The sequence below is a fragment of the Leuciscus leuciscus genome (genome assembly GCF_965113295.1).
Source record: "Leuciscus leuciscus genome assembly, chromosome: 10".
Taxonomy (NCBI): domain Eukaryota; kingdom Metazoa; phylum Chordata; class Actinopteri; order Cypriniformes; family Leuciscidae; genus Leuciscus; species Leuciscus leuciscus.
In genome coordinates, this window is record NC_138734.1 from 29,311,787 (window position 1) to 29,325,500 (window position 13,714).

Genomic DNA, 13,714 nt, shown 5'->3' on the forward strand with positions numbered 1-13,714 from the left:
AGAAACTATTAATTTCGACACCCCTACCTTATGTACAAGAAAACTAACACTTTTCATGTGTCTGTCAGATTCTCCACTGTAGAAAAACAGGTGGCCTTCATCTGTTGACATATATCAGAAATCTTTCCATTAAGTTTTGAAGATATGCCAGGAGTACTGGTCCATCTCATGGATAAGCTCATGGATAAAACCTGGCAGTGCCCATCCTTCTTCAGGCCCTGTGGATGGCCATGACTCCTTATGAGCCCTTTGCTTACCACAAGCGTTGACGTCTTCTGCCCCCTCTGCTGATGTCGTCTTCACATGCTGGGATAGGCTAATCCCAAACTCACTGACGGTTTTTGACCCGGCAGCTAACCTCACCAGGTTTTGCCCATCTCCGAGACAATTAACTGGGGCATGGCCACTGCACATGATACAGCTTCTTAGAGCTGCACAAAAATGGACGAGTATCCCTAAAAAGGACTCCGCAAGCCCCCTCACCGCAGGTAGTACCTCAAACCGACACCCCATAAACCCCAAACTTGATTTTGCATTAAAGACCAAGTTTAAAATTTTAATTTTACTTTAAGTAATATTTATGTTTTGACACAGAATCTAAAATTATGCCTATTTACTGGTGCAGCATTTGTGAGACATGCAAGGCAGAAATGTTCAACAAATTACAGGCATACTCTGTTTGCTTTCCATAGACATGCATCCTTCCCATCTGATATTAAGATATACCTCAGGCTCTTGGTCATCTGATTCCAATGTGAGATTCGCTAGAAAAGACCAGAACACTGTATGACGCCATGCTGGCCTTGTGTGAGTGAGTGGCATTAAGTTATGTTGCGTAATAGTTGGACCCTGGAGTCATGCAGGAATATGGTTCAGGATAGATAGATAGATAGATAGATAGATAGATAGATAGATAGATAGATAGACGATTTAAGCCTATTTAGTTCAGTACTAAAATCTGATGTGTATATTTAGGTGTGAGGTTCAATTGCTTGAATTTGTGTGTCTCGCTGGGAGGAGACATCAATTAGATGGGGAGTCAGTGGGGAGCTCACTGTTGTAGGAGGCAACTTTAATGAAAATTGAACACCACTTGAACTAACTTGGCAGACTGCCGCTCTCGCTCTGCATGCCTGCCTCATTATTTACCCATTAGCAGACTCTCTGTCCAAACCTTTATATAGCAGGCAAACACTTGCTACTTTATCATGACTCCACATCAATTTGAATTAAACAGAGTTTAGTCTCCTCAGCCTATTCTTACAGCTGGCATTTCTCATTATGACAAAATCACATTTAAATTCAAACAGTCAGCAAAACATTGTGTTGTCTATTAGCAAAAAGTTAAGACTAAAAGCCCATTCACACTAAAGGCCCGCAAGGGCTATAACTATAACGATAAAGATATAGTTCTAAAAATCGTTTTAAATGTAAAAGAATAGAGTCCACACCTTACAACAATATCAGATCAGAAACAGAACAGAGAAACAATATTGTTGGAATCACTTTCAGAATGTTTTTTTATCCCAGCTGATGAACAATAAAAATATTGACAGCCAATCAGAATCCACCAGATTTTAAAGAGCTTGAGCATTTAAAGCTGCAGACAACAACGCGTTTAGAATAAACAGAACAATATCGTCCGCTATTGTGGACACTAAGTTATTGTTAACATTATCTTTAAAGTTATAGTTCTTGGTGTGAATGGGCATTAACTCCGGATACGATTCTACATTAGAGATAAAACCCATTTTGTTATTGTCTAGAAAACAGTTCTTTTAAATTGTAATAATATTTCACAATATTACTGTTTTACTGTATTTTTCACCAAATAAATGCAGCCTTGGAAAGCGAGACTTATAAATATATATATATATATAAAATCTTTAATATGTATATAAATAAAGTTTTACAGTCTTTTTGACCAGTTTAATACTTCTATATTATGTAATTTCCAGAGAAGGTAATTATATCATGTAATGCGAGATATTCCCAGTGTTCTGTCTCTTTGCTCTCATATGACATCAGTTGCTGAGAGCTTTGGACAGTACTGTCAATCGCAAGCTTGTTTGTCAAAACCTATTAAATCCCAATTACTGAAGTATTCATGCCCTGTGTGGTTTGTGCCAAACAGAAATATGAAGAGAAGTCTGGTGGCCTGTAGTTCAACATTATCGTGTTACAATAGGCAGATTCATGGCTCTGGGATATTAAAAAGAGATCAAGCTGAAAGGACTGCTCCATTGTCTTCTAGAAGAGGTGTGTTTTGTGGGGGAGGAATCACAGATAATGAGGTCAGTGGTTTTGGGGTGGAGTGGGCGGAGTCAAAGCAACTGGTGCCAATCAAACATGCACATCATTTACCCACCCTAATGTCATCTTTTCCCTGTTATTTTCTTTCTTCTGTGGGATGTGAAAAGAGAAAGAATGTCCCAGGCACTCTTTTCAAGCAAAACACAAGTAAAAATTTGATTTTTATTTATATATTTGATATTTTTATATATGAAAACATTTGGGGGCAGTAAAAGTGAAAGTTTTTTTTTCCCTCTCTATTCTTAAACATTTGTAATTATTATTAATTTTGAAAACAGTTGTGCCGCTTAACATTTTTGTGAAAACCATGATATATATATTTTTTTAAGTATTCTTTGATGAATAGGAACAAATGCAAATGCATTTATTTGAAATTGAAATGTTTTGCAACATTTTAAATGCCTTTACTTTCACTTTTGATCAATTTAATACTTCCTAGTTGAATAAAAGTATTTGTTTCCCAAATATTTAATTATATTTATGTTGTGTGGCATGATTAAAGGTGATTATTTTTTTTTTTATTAAAAAGTGCAAATGAGATTAGTCAGCTCCATCACAGGAGAGGATTATCAGTGAATAACGTCTTAAACACAAGTTATATGGTTCAACTTGTATAATACTTTTATAGGGTTCTTTTGGAGCTGAATGACCAATATGAAATAAGAAAGTGAGTAAATGGTGAACTATCCCTTTAACTCCACAAGTTCCCTGACCAGCCTCTCTTTAAACATGGAATATCATCCTTCCTGCCACACTCCTACCTCACACGAGGAGACGTGCTAAAAATAAACGTCTGGTGTGAGGGTGGAGTCCGGCAAGTGTTTTTTGACTCCTGGGCGGCAGAGAACAGTGCGAGACATGGACAGGAAGGGACAACTTCCTAATGTCTCGAGTAGGACGTCAAATTTGTTCTGTGACAGTGTGAAACCTTGACAGTGAGGTTAGGAAATATCTACTATACCACATGCCCTCCAATGTCAGAATGATTCTTGTGGAGTGAGTACAACTTTGACTGTGTGTGTATGTGTGTCTTTATGGAACACTTATGGAAGCTTGCTTTCTTCCATTGAATAAAAAAAATCATAAATGCAAAAGTTATTGCGACATTTTATCTCATAGTTGTAAGTTTAAATCTCACAATTTTTACTTTTTTCCAATGAATTCTGAGATTATATAGCACAATTTTGTTTAATTGTTTCTGCCATGGAAAAAAGGAAATTTCTAATTTTTATCTCACTTTTTTTTTTTGCGCAATTGCGAGTTTAAATATGAGTGCTTTTAGGAAAGTTCTACTACTTCACATAATGTAGAATGATTCTTGTGGATTGAGTACAACTTTGACTGTGTGTGTGTGTGTGTGCGTGCATGCGTGTGTGTTTATGGAAGCTTGCTTTCTACCATTGAATAAAAAAAATTAAGTTATTGCGATTTTTTTATTATTATTATTATTTTTATTTTTATTTATTTTATTTTATTATTATTATATATATATATATATTTTTTATCTCACAATTCTGACCTTTTTGCGAGTTATAAACTCGTGAAATAAAATCTCACAACTTTTAGTTTTTTCCTCTGAATTCTGAGATTACATATCACAATTTTGTTTTATTGTTTCCGCCATGGAAAAAAAGGTAATTGCACTTTTTTTATCTCGCAATGTTTTTGCGCAATTGTGAGTTTTATGATATAAAATATACAATATTTAAATAAGTTAACATTTCTACTACTCCACACATGCCAGTAAGTGCAACTTTGTGCGACTGTGTGTTCGTGTATGGAAGCTTGTTTCATCCACAGAATAAAAACAATTCAAAAGGTAATTGTAACTTATTTATCTCACAATTCTGACGTTTTCCCCCTTACAATTACGTTTACATCTCACAATTCTTTTTTTTAATTGCAAGTTTATATCTCAAAATTATGAGAAGAAAACTTTGTGAGAGATAAATTCAGAATTTTATCACTCACAATTCTGACTTTTTTCTCCGAATTGTGAGTTAAGAGAAAAGTCAGAATTGTGAGATATACACTTGCAATTACCTTCTTTTTATTTCCCCCCCCTGGCGGAAATAAGCTTCCCTAGTGTGTGGGATGTGGAAGTAGGAAAAAACAGTATACCTAGAGGATCCTCTACTGGAAGTACAGCCCTCCCTCTCCCTCTCTTTCTCTGTCTCTCCCCCTCTCTCTCTCTCTCTCTCTCTCTCTCTCTCAGTCTTTCTCAGCTGGCTCTGCCTTCTCTCAGTCTTGCGCTGAGACTGTGTGCGCGCTGAGCTTTGCAGAGAGACACAGAGAGAGAGCAACAGAAGAGTGCCTAGGGCTTCACCAAGCTTCAGTTGAGTTTAGTCTCAGCCAAGTTACTATTTAAAAGTCAGAGAGGAAGAGCTTACAACATCTAGGAGATAAACAACCACAGGAACAGAACAAACACACTTTGAAAGTGAAACAGTGAGTGGTGTGGACACTCATGGTCCTCTCCTGAGGCTGTGGCTGCTTCACCAGGAGAGATGTGATCGTTGTGTGGTTCACACGCGCTGACTTATTCAACACACAGACACACCTGCTCCATCCTCAGGTGGCGTTCCGAAGGACTGGATTGCTGAAACACAGTGTTTACCAGAGGCCACGGGACTGCACGCAGACAGGGAAGAACATGGACTACCTGTGGGGGATTGTACTGCTGTTGTGGGCACTCGGCGTGCCGGAGAGAGGAACCGATGCACAGAGGAGCAAGAACAACGTACCCCGGCTCAAACTCTCGTATAAAGGTCAGTCACCTCCTGCTGTTGGGATTCTGGAAAGAAGAGAAATGAAAAATCGGTCAGAATGATTGAGGAATCTTAGAAGAGCAGATCTTTTGGCTTGTTAAAGTTTGATAGGTTCAGTCTGTGTTGGAGATGCTTTCTTGTCCGGAGTTGGCGTACGGTTCTGGATGCTTCTGGGGGATATTTCATTGATATGATTCACATGGGTTTAATTATGCATGGTGGGTAATTTAGAAAGATGTTTTTGAAAGCATGAAAACGAGCTGGAGACATGGAGTTTTACTTTTTAATTTGCTTTCATTATTAATAACAAAAATATTAGAGTGGTGGTATTTAAAGTAATATTGTGTTTTGTGTTCGGGTGGTGCCGAGGGGTGAAATGACAGATTGAAGTAGCACAACCAGATGATTCATTATGATAATTTTTTTTATGAAAAAACAAAACAAAAAACTTTCAAGTGGTAAAAAAAAATAGCCTTTTCTTTCTTTCTTTTTTTATTTGTAACATTTAACATTTAATCTGCACAATAGTTAAAGGCACTATTTCTGCCTGATCTGACCCTTAAATATTACTTTTGTTGGTATAACCTAATTCAGTAATATTAAACAAATATTTAACTTGATCATTGATTATTTTAGCTGTTCCCACATAAATTACATGATTTTAGGTTGCCTGACAAAGCATTTTTTTCTTCTTTTTTTTTCAATTTAATTCATAGCAGTATTTTAGAAGGAAGGGTTCAACTATGTATGAAAGTATTTAGGATTGAGACATATTATGTGTCACACTATTTTGTGATTTATTTGTTGAGTTTCATGCACAGGTTAAATCAGGCATGCGTAGTTGAGTGTGTGTGTGTGTGTTTGCAAAACCTTTGGGCTGAATGCTTTTGTCTGGATGCACAGGTGGGAATGTTTAAACTGCTAGCAAAACCTACATTTCATAATGCCAAAAATACAGCCAAAACTATTTTTTTAAATGTATATACTGCACCTTTTAAATCTAACTTATTAATATCAGTCAATTGTAAATGATCGCAGTGGTTTTGCTTCAGTAACCAACCCAATACCAATTGTAATTCATAATTTATTTCATAAATGATTTTCACCTTGCTTAGTTTTGTTCATCGTTTTGAGGATGAGAACATCCATGCTAGCAAGTGATACCAAATTTGCACCATAATAAAGAAGAAATTAACTGGATATGCAGTTTTAATACTAACAACAGATATTTTCAGAGGCTGATGAGACTTTATTTTGCTATAATAACTATGCATGATGTTCCATTTTATTATTTCTGTACAGTTTTGTTTGACAGTGACCCAATCAGAACATTTTTGGGTCGTGAACCACTGATCACTCATATTCTTCTCTGCGTGTAAATATACAGTACTGTACGTTCCTCCACTTTTTGTTGCTCTAAGTTAGAGTAAATTGTTTATAAGATTCTCAGTGTTTTGATGGAGTGTGTTATTATAATTGCAGACTGTACAACGCAAGGTGGCTGTTTTTAACGATGCGGTTATGTTAAAACATTACAACTCTGCCCGTCCGATTGGTGTTCGTGATGAAGTGAGCTGTCAAGAGTGAATTCACAGTAAGAGTGTTTAAATGAAAGAGCTCGTTCCAGCCTCCCTCTGTAATTAGAAAGAGACACAGAGAGAGAGAGAGGTTTAACAGTCAGGGCAGATGGCTGTATGAAAGTGAGCCATTTCTCTCTCTGCCAGCTTTCTAATTGCACTGACAGCTCCTCATTAGCTGGCTGGTGGAAGCTGAGCTCTATATGAACCGCGGTGTGTGACTGTCAGGCGACAGACACACTCGATCCAGCACGCACACATGCACAAACACAGAGGGGGCTTCTTAAGTACCCAGAGCTCTCATCTGCCCGAACACAGATGCACACAGACGTCTAGAGCTGTTCGCTGTATCAAACACTGACACCTACAGGCATGCACACACTGTTTGTGTGGAAAACAATGAAGGAAGAGACAAAGAGAGATGGAGAGAGGGAATATGCATGTGTATGTGTATGTGTTTGTGCTTTTGCTCTAAGAGTGCATGTGTGTTTGTGCTGTATGTAGGCTGATCTGAGCAATCACAATTTGGTGAAATGCCAAGACTGATTCTAATATCCTCCAGCATCCGAGAAAACTCGCACACCTGTGAACATTTGTCACCACAGTCTGGCTGATTCATCTTTTGCTGAATTCTCATCAATTAAAATGCATGTGGGTATGTGGAAGTAATTACTCATGGAGAGTATGTATTTGTTTGTTTAGTGTCTTAATTTAGAGACTGAATTCTGCAGGTTTTTTTAATTAGTTACTAAAACAAAACAATAATGTATTGGTTTTATATTTATTTAAAGATGAGTTGTGTGATTTCAGTGGCACTATTGACTCCAAAAAATACAGCAAACATATGTATTTATTTGTTTGTTTGTTTATACAGCTTTTTGGAAAAATATTCACTTACCATTGATTGGCCAAACTTTTTATTTATTAAACTTTTTTTTTTACAACAAAGCCAATTTTCTTGTTTTGGGCTGGTCGGGATGCTTCACAGTTTTTCTGAGAATCCAGCCTAAGAATTTTGTTCTTGTACAGAAGTTATGTCTGTATATTAAAGGTGCACTGTGTAATTTTTAGCGGCATCTAGTGGTGAGGTTGCGAATTGCAACCAACAGAAGTTACGGTGGCCGATAGGAAAATATCTCTGAGACGGCAGAGAGTAGCCAATTAAGCAATGAGTTTTTTTTTTACAAAGATAAATTAAGCAATTAGGTTTACTTAATTATTCAGTAAAACAATATGTTATTGCAAATATTATTCTTACTTGTTCATCGTGTCAGTGTTTTATTCGCTGACTTTAGCTTGCTTCCTTGTACGAAGAACAACATAGTGATGAAACAACCCGATCTCACGGGAAAACGTACAAATTCTACGAGGTGGCTTATTCGTACGAATTCATACGACCTGACTCGTACGAATTAGTACGATTTTTGCAAAATCGTACATATTTTACGAATTGGCCAATTCGTATGAATTCATACGAATGACCTACCCCTGACCCCGCCCCTAAACCTACCCATCACGTGGGTTTAGACAAATCGTACAAATTCGTACGAGTGAGGTCGTACGAATTAGTACGAATTAGCCAACTTTTTATCATTCGTACGAATTCGTACGAATTGGTCGTGAGATAGCGTTGGATGAAACGCGTTTAGGGCTACTGCATAGAAACATGTTGACGCATTTCAATGTAAGGGGACCCGCGGTGTATCTAGATAGAAATGGCTCATTCTAAGGTAATAAAAACATAACTGTTCATTAAGTAAGGTCTTTATACACCACTAAAAACATAGTTATGTATATGATATTGCATTTCTGTCAACAGATCCTCCTAAATATTACACAATGCACCTTTAAGGTAGGATTGAAGAAAACGTACACTCTTCACTTCCAATATAAGTTAGATAAAATATATAAGCAACGCACCTTAATATAACATTAAGCTATAAACAAAGTTTTCATATGGTAATGTTTATTGTAGAATATTATTATTATACAAAAGTTCACTGTAAAAAGTGAATATGTTCTTTTGCTACTTTAAGGAGCTGATCCCCAAAATAATTTGTAATTATTTATTTATTTATTTTATTTATTTGTATTAAACTATGTTGATTTAAATGTTACCACATGAGGAACACTCAAAGACATAATGGTTTTTGTCATAATGATTTACTATACTCTAACCATCACAGAAACTTGTTGACATTTTCATATTATGCTAAACATGGTTTTACTGAATTAAATGCCTTTCAAATATTGAGGACCACTTCAAATGTCCTCACGTGATCTTTTTTTTTTTATTGCGTTCCTCGCAAGGGTGGTATCAGTGTCCCCTCTGAGCCGAAAGTTCCCAGGGCAGGTTAACAATAACACCTTACATTAATGTGAAGTGGTGTGGAAATGCATAAAGAACATGAGCATCTGTGGCTGCATGTTGGTGTAGCTAGTACAGAAACAAGAGATTGGCTACTTCAGTGCGAGCGTGTGTGTGTGTGTAAATTTGTGGGATGGAATAATGTTTTTAGTGTAAAGCTATCCCATTCCAAAGTGAATGTTTTAAGACGGCTATAATCTCATGAAGGAATGAGAGAAGTTTTATTTCACTTTAATTAAGCTTTTAATTCACAAACACGCCAAGAATCTGGTGTTGGGTTGCGTTTGCAGCATGTGAACTCTATCCTCTTCAGAAATAAAGCCACAGCGTTAGAGCGCACACACCTAAAACAATACTCCGCCAAATTCCTGTGAAATGGAAAACATTTATGCCATAATACAGTTTTCCCCTTGGAAAGCAAAAAGACATGATGAAAATTGGATTAGATTTGATTTTAGGTATTTGATTGCCTTAAAATCATATTTGGACCCTGTGGAAAGGGTTTAAACGATCACGTACGCAAATAATCAGAACTCCAGATTTGATTAGATGGACATGCATGCTGAGATGAATGGAAAAAGGTGAGTGTGTAGCACTCATGTTTCGTTTGCCCACACACACACACACACACACACGTGCCCCGCAGAGAGTGCAGGCAGTATGTAGGGTAGGGAAGTTTATTTTTATCAGCTTCAGATGGGACCGTTCCTCTGCCTCCACCTGCCCTCCCCTCATTGCTTGGGCTCTCAGAGGTTTTTCCACAACAATAGATGAATGGAATTATACAGAGAGATGGTCTCAGTGGTTTGAAGAGGATGAGACTAGCTCTTCTCCTGGCATAGTCCTGTTTGTGTGCTGTTTAAACTGGTGAGGTTCAGAATAGCAGCATGTCTAAAGCCACTTCCTCCTGTGTGACTGCGTGCTGGTGCTGTAGATTACCCACAATGCCAGGCAGGGGCACCGTATGTTCTGGAATCTCAAATATAAAACATTGCCTGTTTTTGTCCTGACTCAGCTAAGTTATGAGACCGTATCGTTGAAAAGTTTGGGGTTAATACGATTTTTTTTTTTTAAAGAAAACTCTTATGCTCACCAAGGCTGCATTTATTTTATAAAAATAACAGTCAATTACCAGTATAAAAAAAACCCAGTAAGATTATGAAATATTATTATGATTTTAAATAGCTGTTTTCTATTTGAAGATATTTTAAAATGTAATTTATTTCTGTGATGCAAAGCTGAATTTTCAGCATCATTACTCCAGTCTTCAGTGTCACATGATCCTTCGGAAATCATTCTAATATGCTGATTTGCTGCTTGGAAACATTTATTATTATCAGTCAAAAACAGTTAGTATTTTTGTGGTATTCTTTTTTCAAGATTCTTTGATGAATAGAAAGTTCAAACGAAAAACATGTATTTGAAATATAAATCTTATGTAACATTTTAAATGTATTTACTGTCACTTTTAATTGATTTAATGCAACTTTACTGAATAAAAGTATTAATTCTTAAAAAAAATATCTTACTGACCCCAAAATTTGAACAGTATTGTATATAAAGCATAAAGACATCATTCATACCTTTTGTATTTTTCTCTGAAGTTGAAGCATGTTGCATTTGGGAAATACTGTTTTCTTTTAACTACCAAAACTCTTCTCTTTTTCACCATGTTGAAAGGCTAGCGATCATCAATACATATTCATACACATATTAATCAGTCATTTACGCAGATTCCTTATAGACTCTGGGCCCTATTTTAACGATCTGAAACGCAAGTATCAAACGCGACATGCAAACTTTGTGGGTGGATCTCGGGCGCTGTTACTTTTATACCGGCGGGATAAATGACTCTTGTGCCCGACGCAAATCTAAAATGGGTTGGTCTGAAGTAACTTTCTTTACTCATAGGTGTGGTTTGGGCGTAACATGAATTAAACCAATCAGAGTTCCATGGCTATGGGATGAATTTAGTATCAAATTGATTAACACATGCAAGCACTATAATCCATGAACTTGATAAAGGTTGCCGATATGTTTTACTATCTACAACCAAATGCCTTTCAACATGCGTGTGCAAAATTCTAAATTGAATGAATGTGTAGCAATTTGTACAAATAGAGACATTTTTGTGAATACAAATATTGTCTTTTGTATTAGTGTATCATAATTTGCACATGCAACAAAGAAGATGTGCATTTGTGGATCAGGTGACACGCGTGCATTCATTGACGTCTTTTCTGAGTTAATCTCATTTGATTCATTTGGATTTTGAGACTTTCTTTTTGCGGTTTTTAAGCATTTCACAACCCACACACAAACAACTACAAATGAATAGGCCTGGTGCTAATTATTAATGTGTGCACAACTACCCATTTATTTGACAAATTCAAAAATGTGCGTCACTACATTTAAACTAATACAATACAACTTGTGTTTGCAAAATCCAGAAATGCATGAATGTGCAGCATTTTGTACAAATAGAGACATAGTTGTTGATACAAAACCTCGATTTTGTATTAATGTAGGTCAGAATATGTACAAGCAACAAGATGTGCATTTCGTTAGCCTCATAGCATAATTGCCTAAGGTATATTTCAATGTCTTTGGAAAACAAGAAAAAACACAAAATGACTTACTGTAGGCAATTATGCTATGAGGCTAACGATTTGTGGATCAGGTGACACGTGTGCATTCATTAACTCGTTTCTGAGTCAATCCTATTTGATTAATTTAGATTTTTAGACTTTCATTTCGCCAGTTTAGCCTTGCACGATCCTTGCGGATTTGCCAGGCGCACGCCAGGAGCGGTTCACAGCCGAGGAGACCAACGTGCTCGTCAGGGCCGTAAAAGACAGAGAAGTGACATTGTATGGGGATGGGAGAAACCCACCTAAATAAGCTTAGGTTAAACAGGCGTATAATAATCTTGGTAAATGTGTAGGCTAGATTTATGCCTATGTTTTCTTCATGGACACCACAATGATTTCCCTCATGTGGAATATTTTTCCGTGTAATTATGTATGGTTTGCAAAAATGACAACTGCTGTGTCTGTGTGTAAGATGAGAGAAGCAAAGTTTATGTGCGTTGCACATGGACCCTTAAAATAGCATCTGAATGCGCCACTGAAAACGCACCACTGACTTTAGACTAGGTTTTTCCTGGTCTGTGGCGGAATTGTTTTCTGGAACTGCAAAATAGCACCAGGGAACGTTTGCGCCGGAACACGCCTCCTCTTTTCGCTGAACCGCCCCCGGGAGCACAAGTTCATTCCCTAATTTACAGACGTGCGTCTATGGAGGGAAAAGTCCGCTGTGCGTCGGGTGCAAAATAGGAATGATACATGCGTCGGTGTACAAAGTCAATTGCGCTGGGTGCAAGATAGGGCCCTTTAACTTTTTATTAGTTATTTTTTATTATTATTTATTAGTTCATGCACAAACCTACACTTATTATCCTGGTACTGAAATGTATTTCTGTAGCATCAGTATTCCAATGATAGTCATTAAGTCTTTCTTAGTTAACTTAATTTCCGATTCGATTCCTAAAGTTATACATTTGATCCCCACAATCTTGAAAATGTGGTTACATCCCTGTAGACTGAAACTGTTTGGTGTTCCTTGTCTTTGTTTCTGACAGCTCAAACCCTTTATTCTGAGAACTTGTTCCTCAGGGTGTTCTCAGGTAATCTTTAATAGATAAATAACTCTGGGCTAAATGATGATTACAGCTCATGCGGTATTGATTCACACAGCAACTGTCACTATAGTTGAATCTGAGCGAAACCTGCCAAAAACAAAAACTCAGGCTCATTATGAAAACATGCCTCTACCTACATTTCTGCAATACGCAAAAAAATAAAATAAATAAAAACTTCCTATTCAAATCACTGCAGTGGCAGATTATCAATGAATGAAGATTTATTCCCATGCTATATTATGACCTCAAAACACTTTTACCATAGTTCACGAATTGTAAACTAATACATTTTGACATTTGCATCACATAACAAGCTCCAAATGCACTAAAGAGTCAAACATTATGACCAGTCTCAGATGAAATGAATATCATTGATCATCTCCTAACAAGCAAACAATCAGTTCTTGTTATCAAAGTGTTGGTTGCATGAACATTTTTGCAGGAATAAAGATCTGAGTGACTTTGACAAAGGACAAATTGTTATGGCACAGTGACTGGGTCAGAGTATCTCTCAAACGGCAAGGCTTGTGGGTTCTTCCCGGCCAGCAGTGGTGAGAATTTACCAACAGTGATCCAAGGAGGGCCAAACCACAAACGAGCAACACGGCCCAAGGCTCATCGCTGCACGAGGGCAACGAAGCCTATTACGTCTGGTATGGGCCAACAGAAGGTCTACTGTGGCACAAGAGACTATGATATCCCCTGCCATTGAAAGCACCTCCAACTGGACCTTGGAGTAGTAAAAGAAGGTCACCTGGTCTGATGAGTCCCATTATTACATAACGTGGACGGCCATGTAATTGTGTGCTGTCTACCTGGGGAAGTGATGGCACCAGGATGCATTTTGGGACGATGACAAGTCGGTGGAGGGAGTGTGATGCTCTGGGCAATGTTTTGCTGGGAAACTCTGGGTTCGGCCATTCATGTTCAAATTTGATACATGCCAATTACCTAAACATTTTTGCAGACCAGGTACACCCCTTCATGA

General features: G+C 37.3%; 1 protein-coding gene across 1 annotated transcript in view; it reads left to right on the top strand.

Annotated features, from left to right (window-relative positions):
* Positions 1 to 4,537: 4,537 nt before the first annotated feature.
* sema3ab (sema domain, immunoglobulin domain (Ig), short basic domain, secreted, (semaphorin) 3Ab) overlaps positions 4,538 to 13,714 on the top strand; it is a 40,936-nt gene continuing 31,759 nt past the window's right edge. Inside the window, exon 1 of the mRNA XM_082181798.1 lies at positions 4,538 to 5,081. Coding sequence (XP_082037924.1) covers positions 4,967 to 5,081 — 115 coding nt within the window. The 5' untranslated portion in view covers positions 4,538 to 4,966. The remainder of the gene's footprint in view (positions 5,082 to 13,714) is intronic.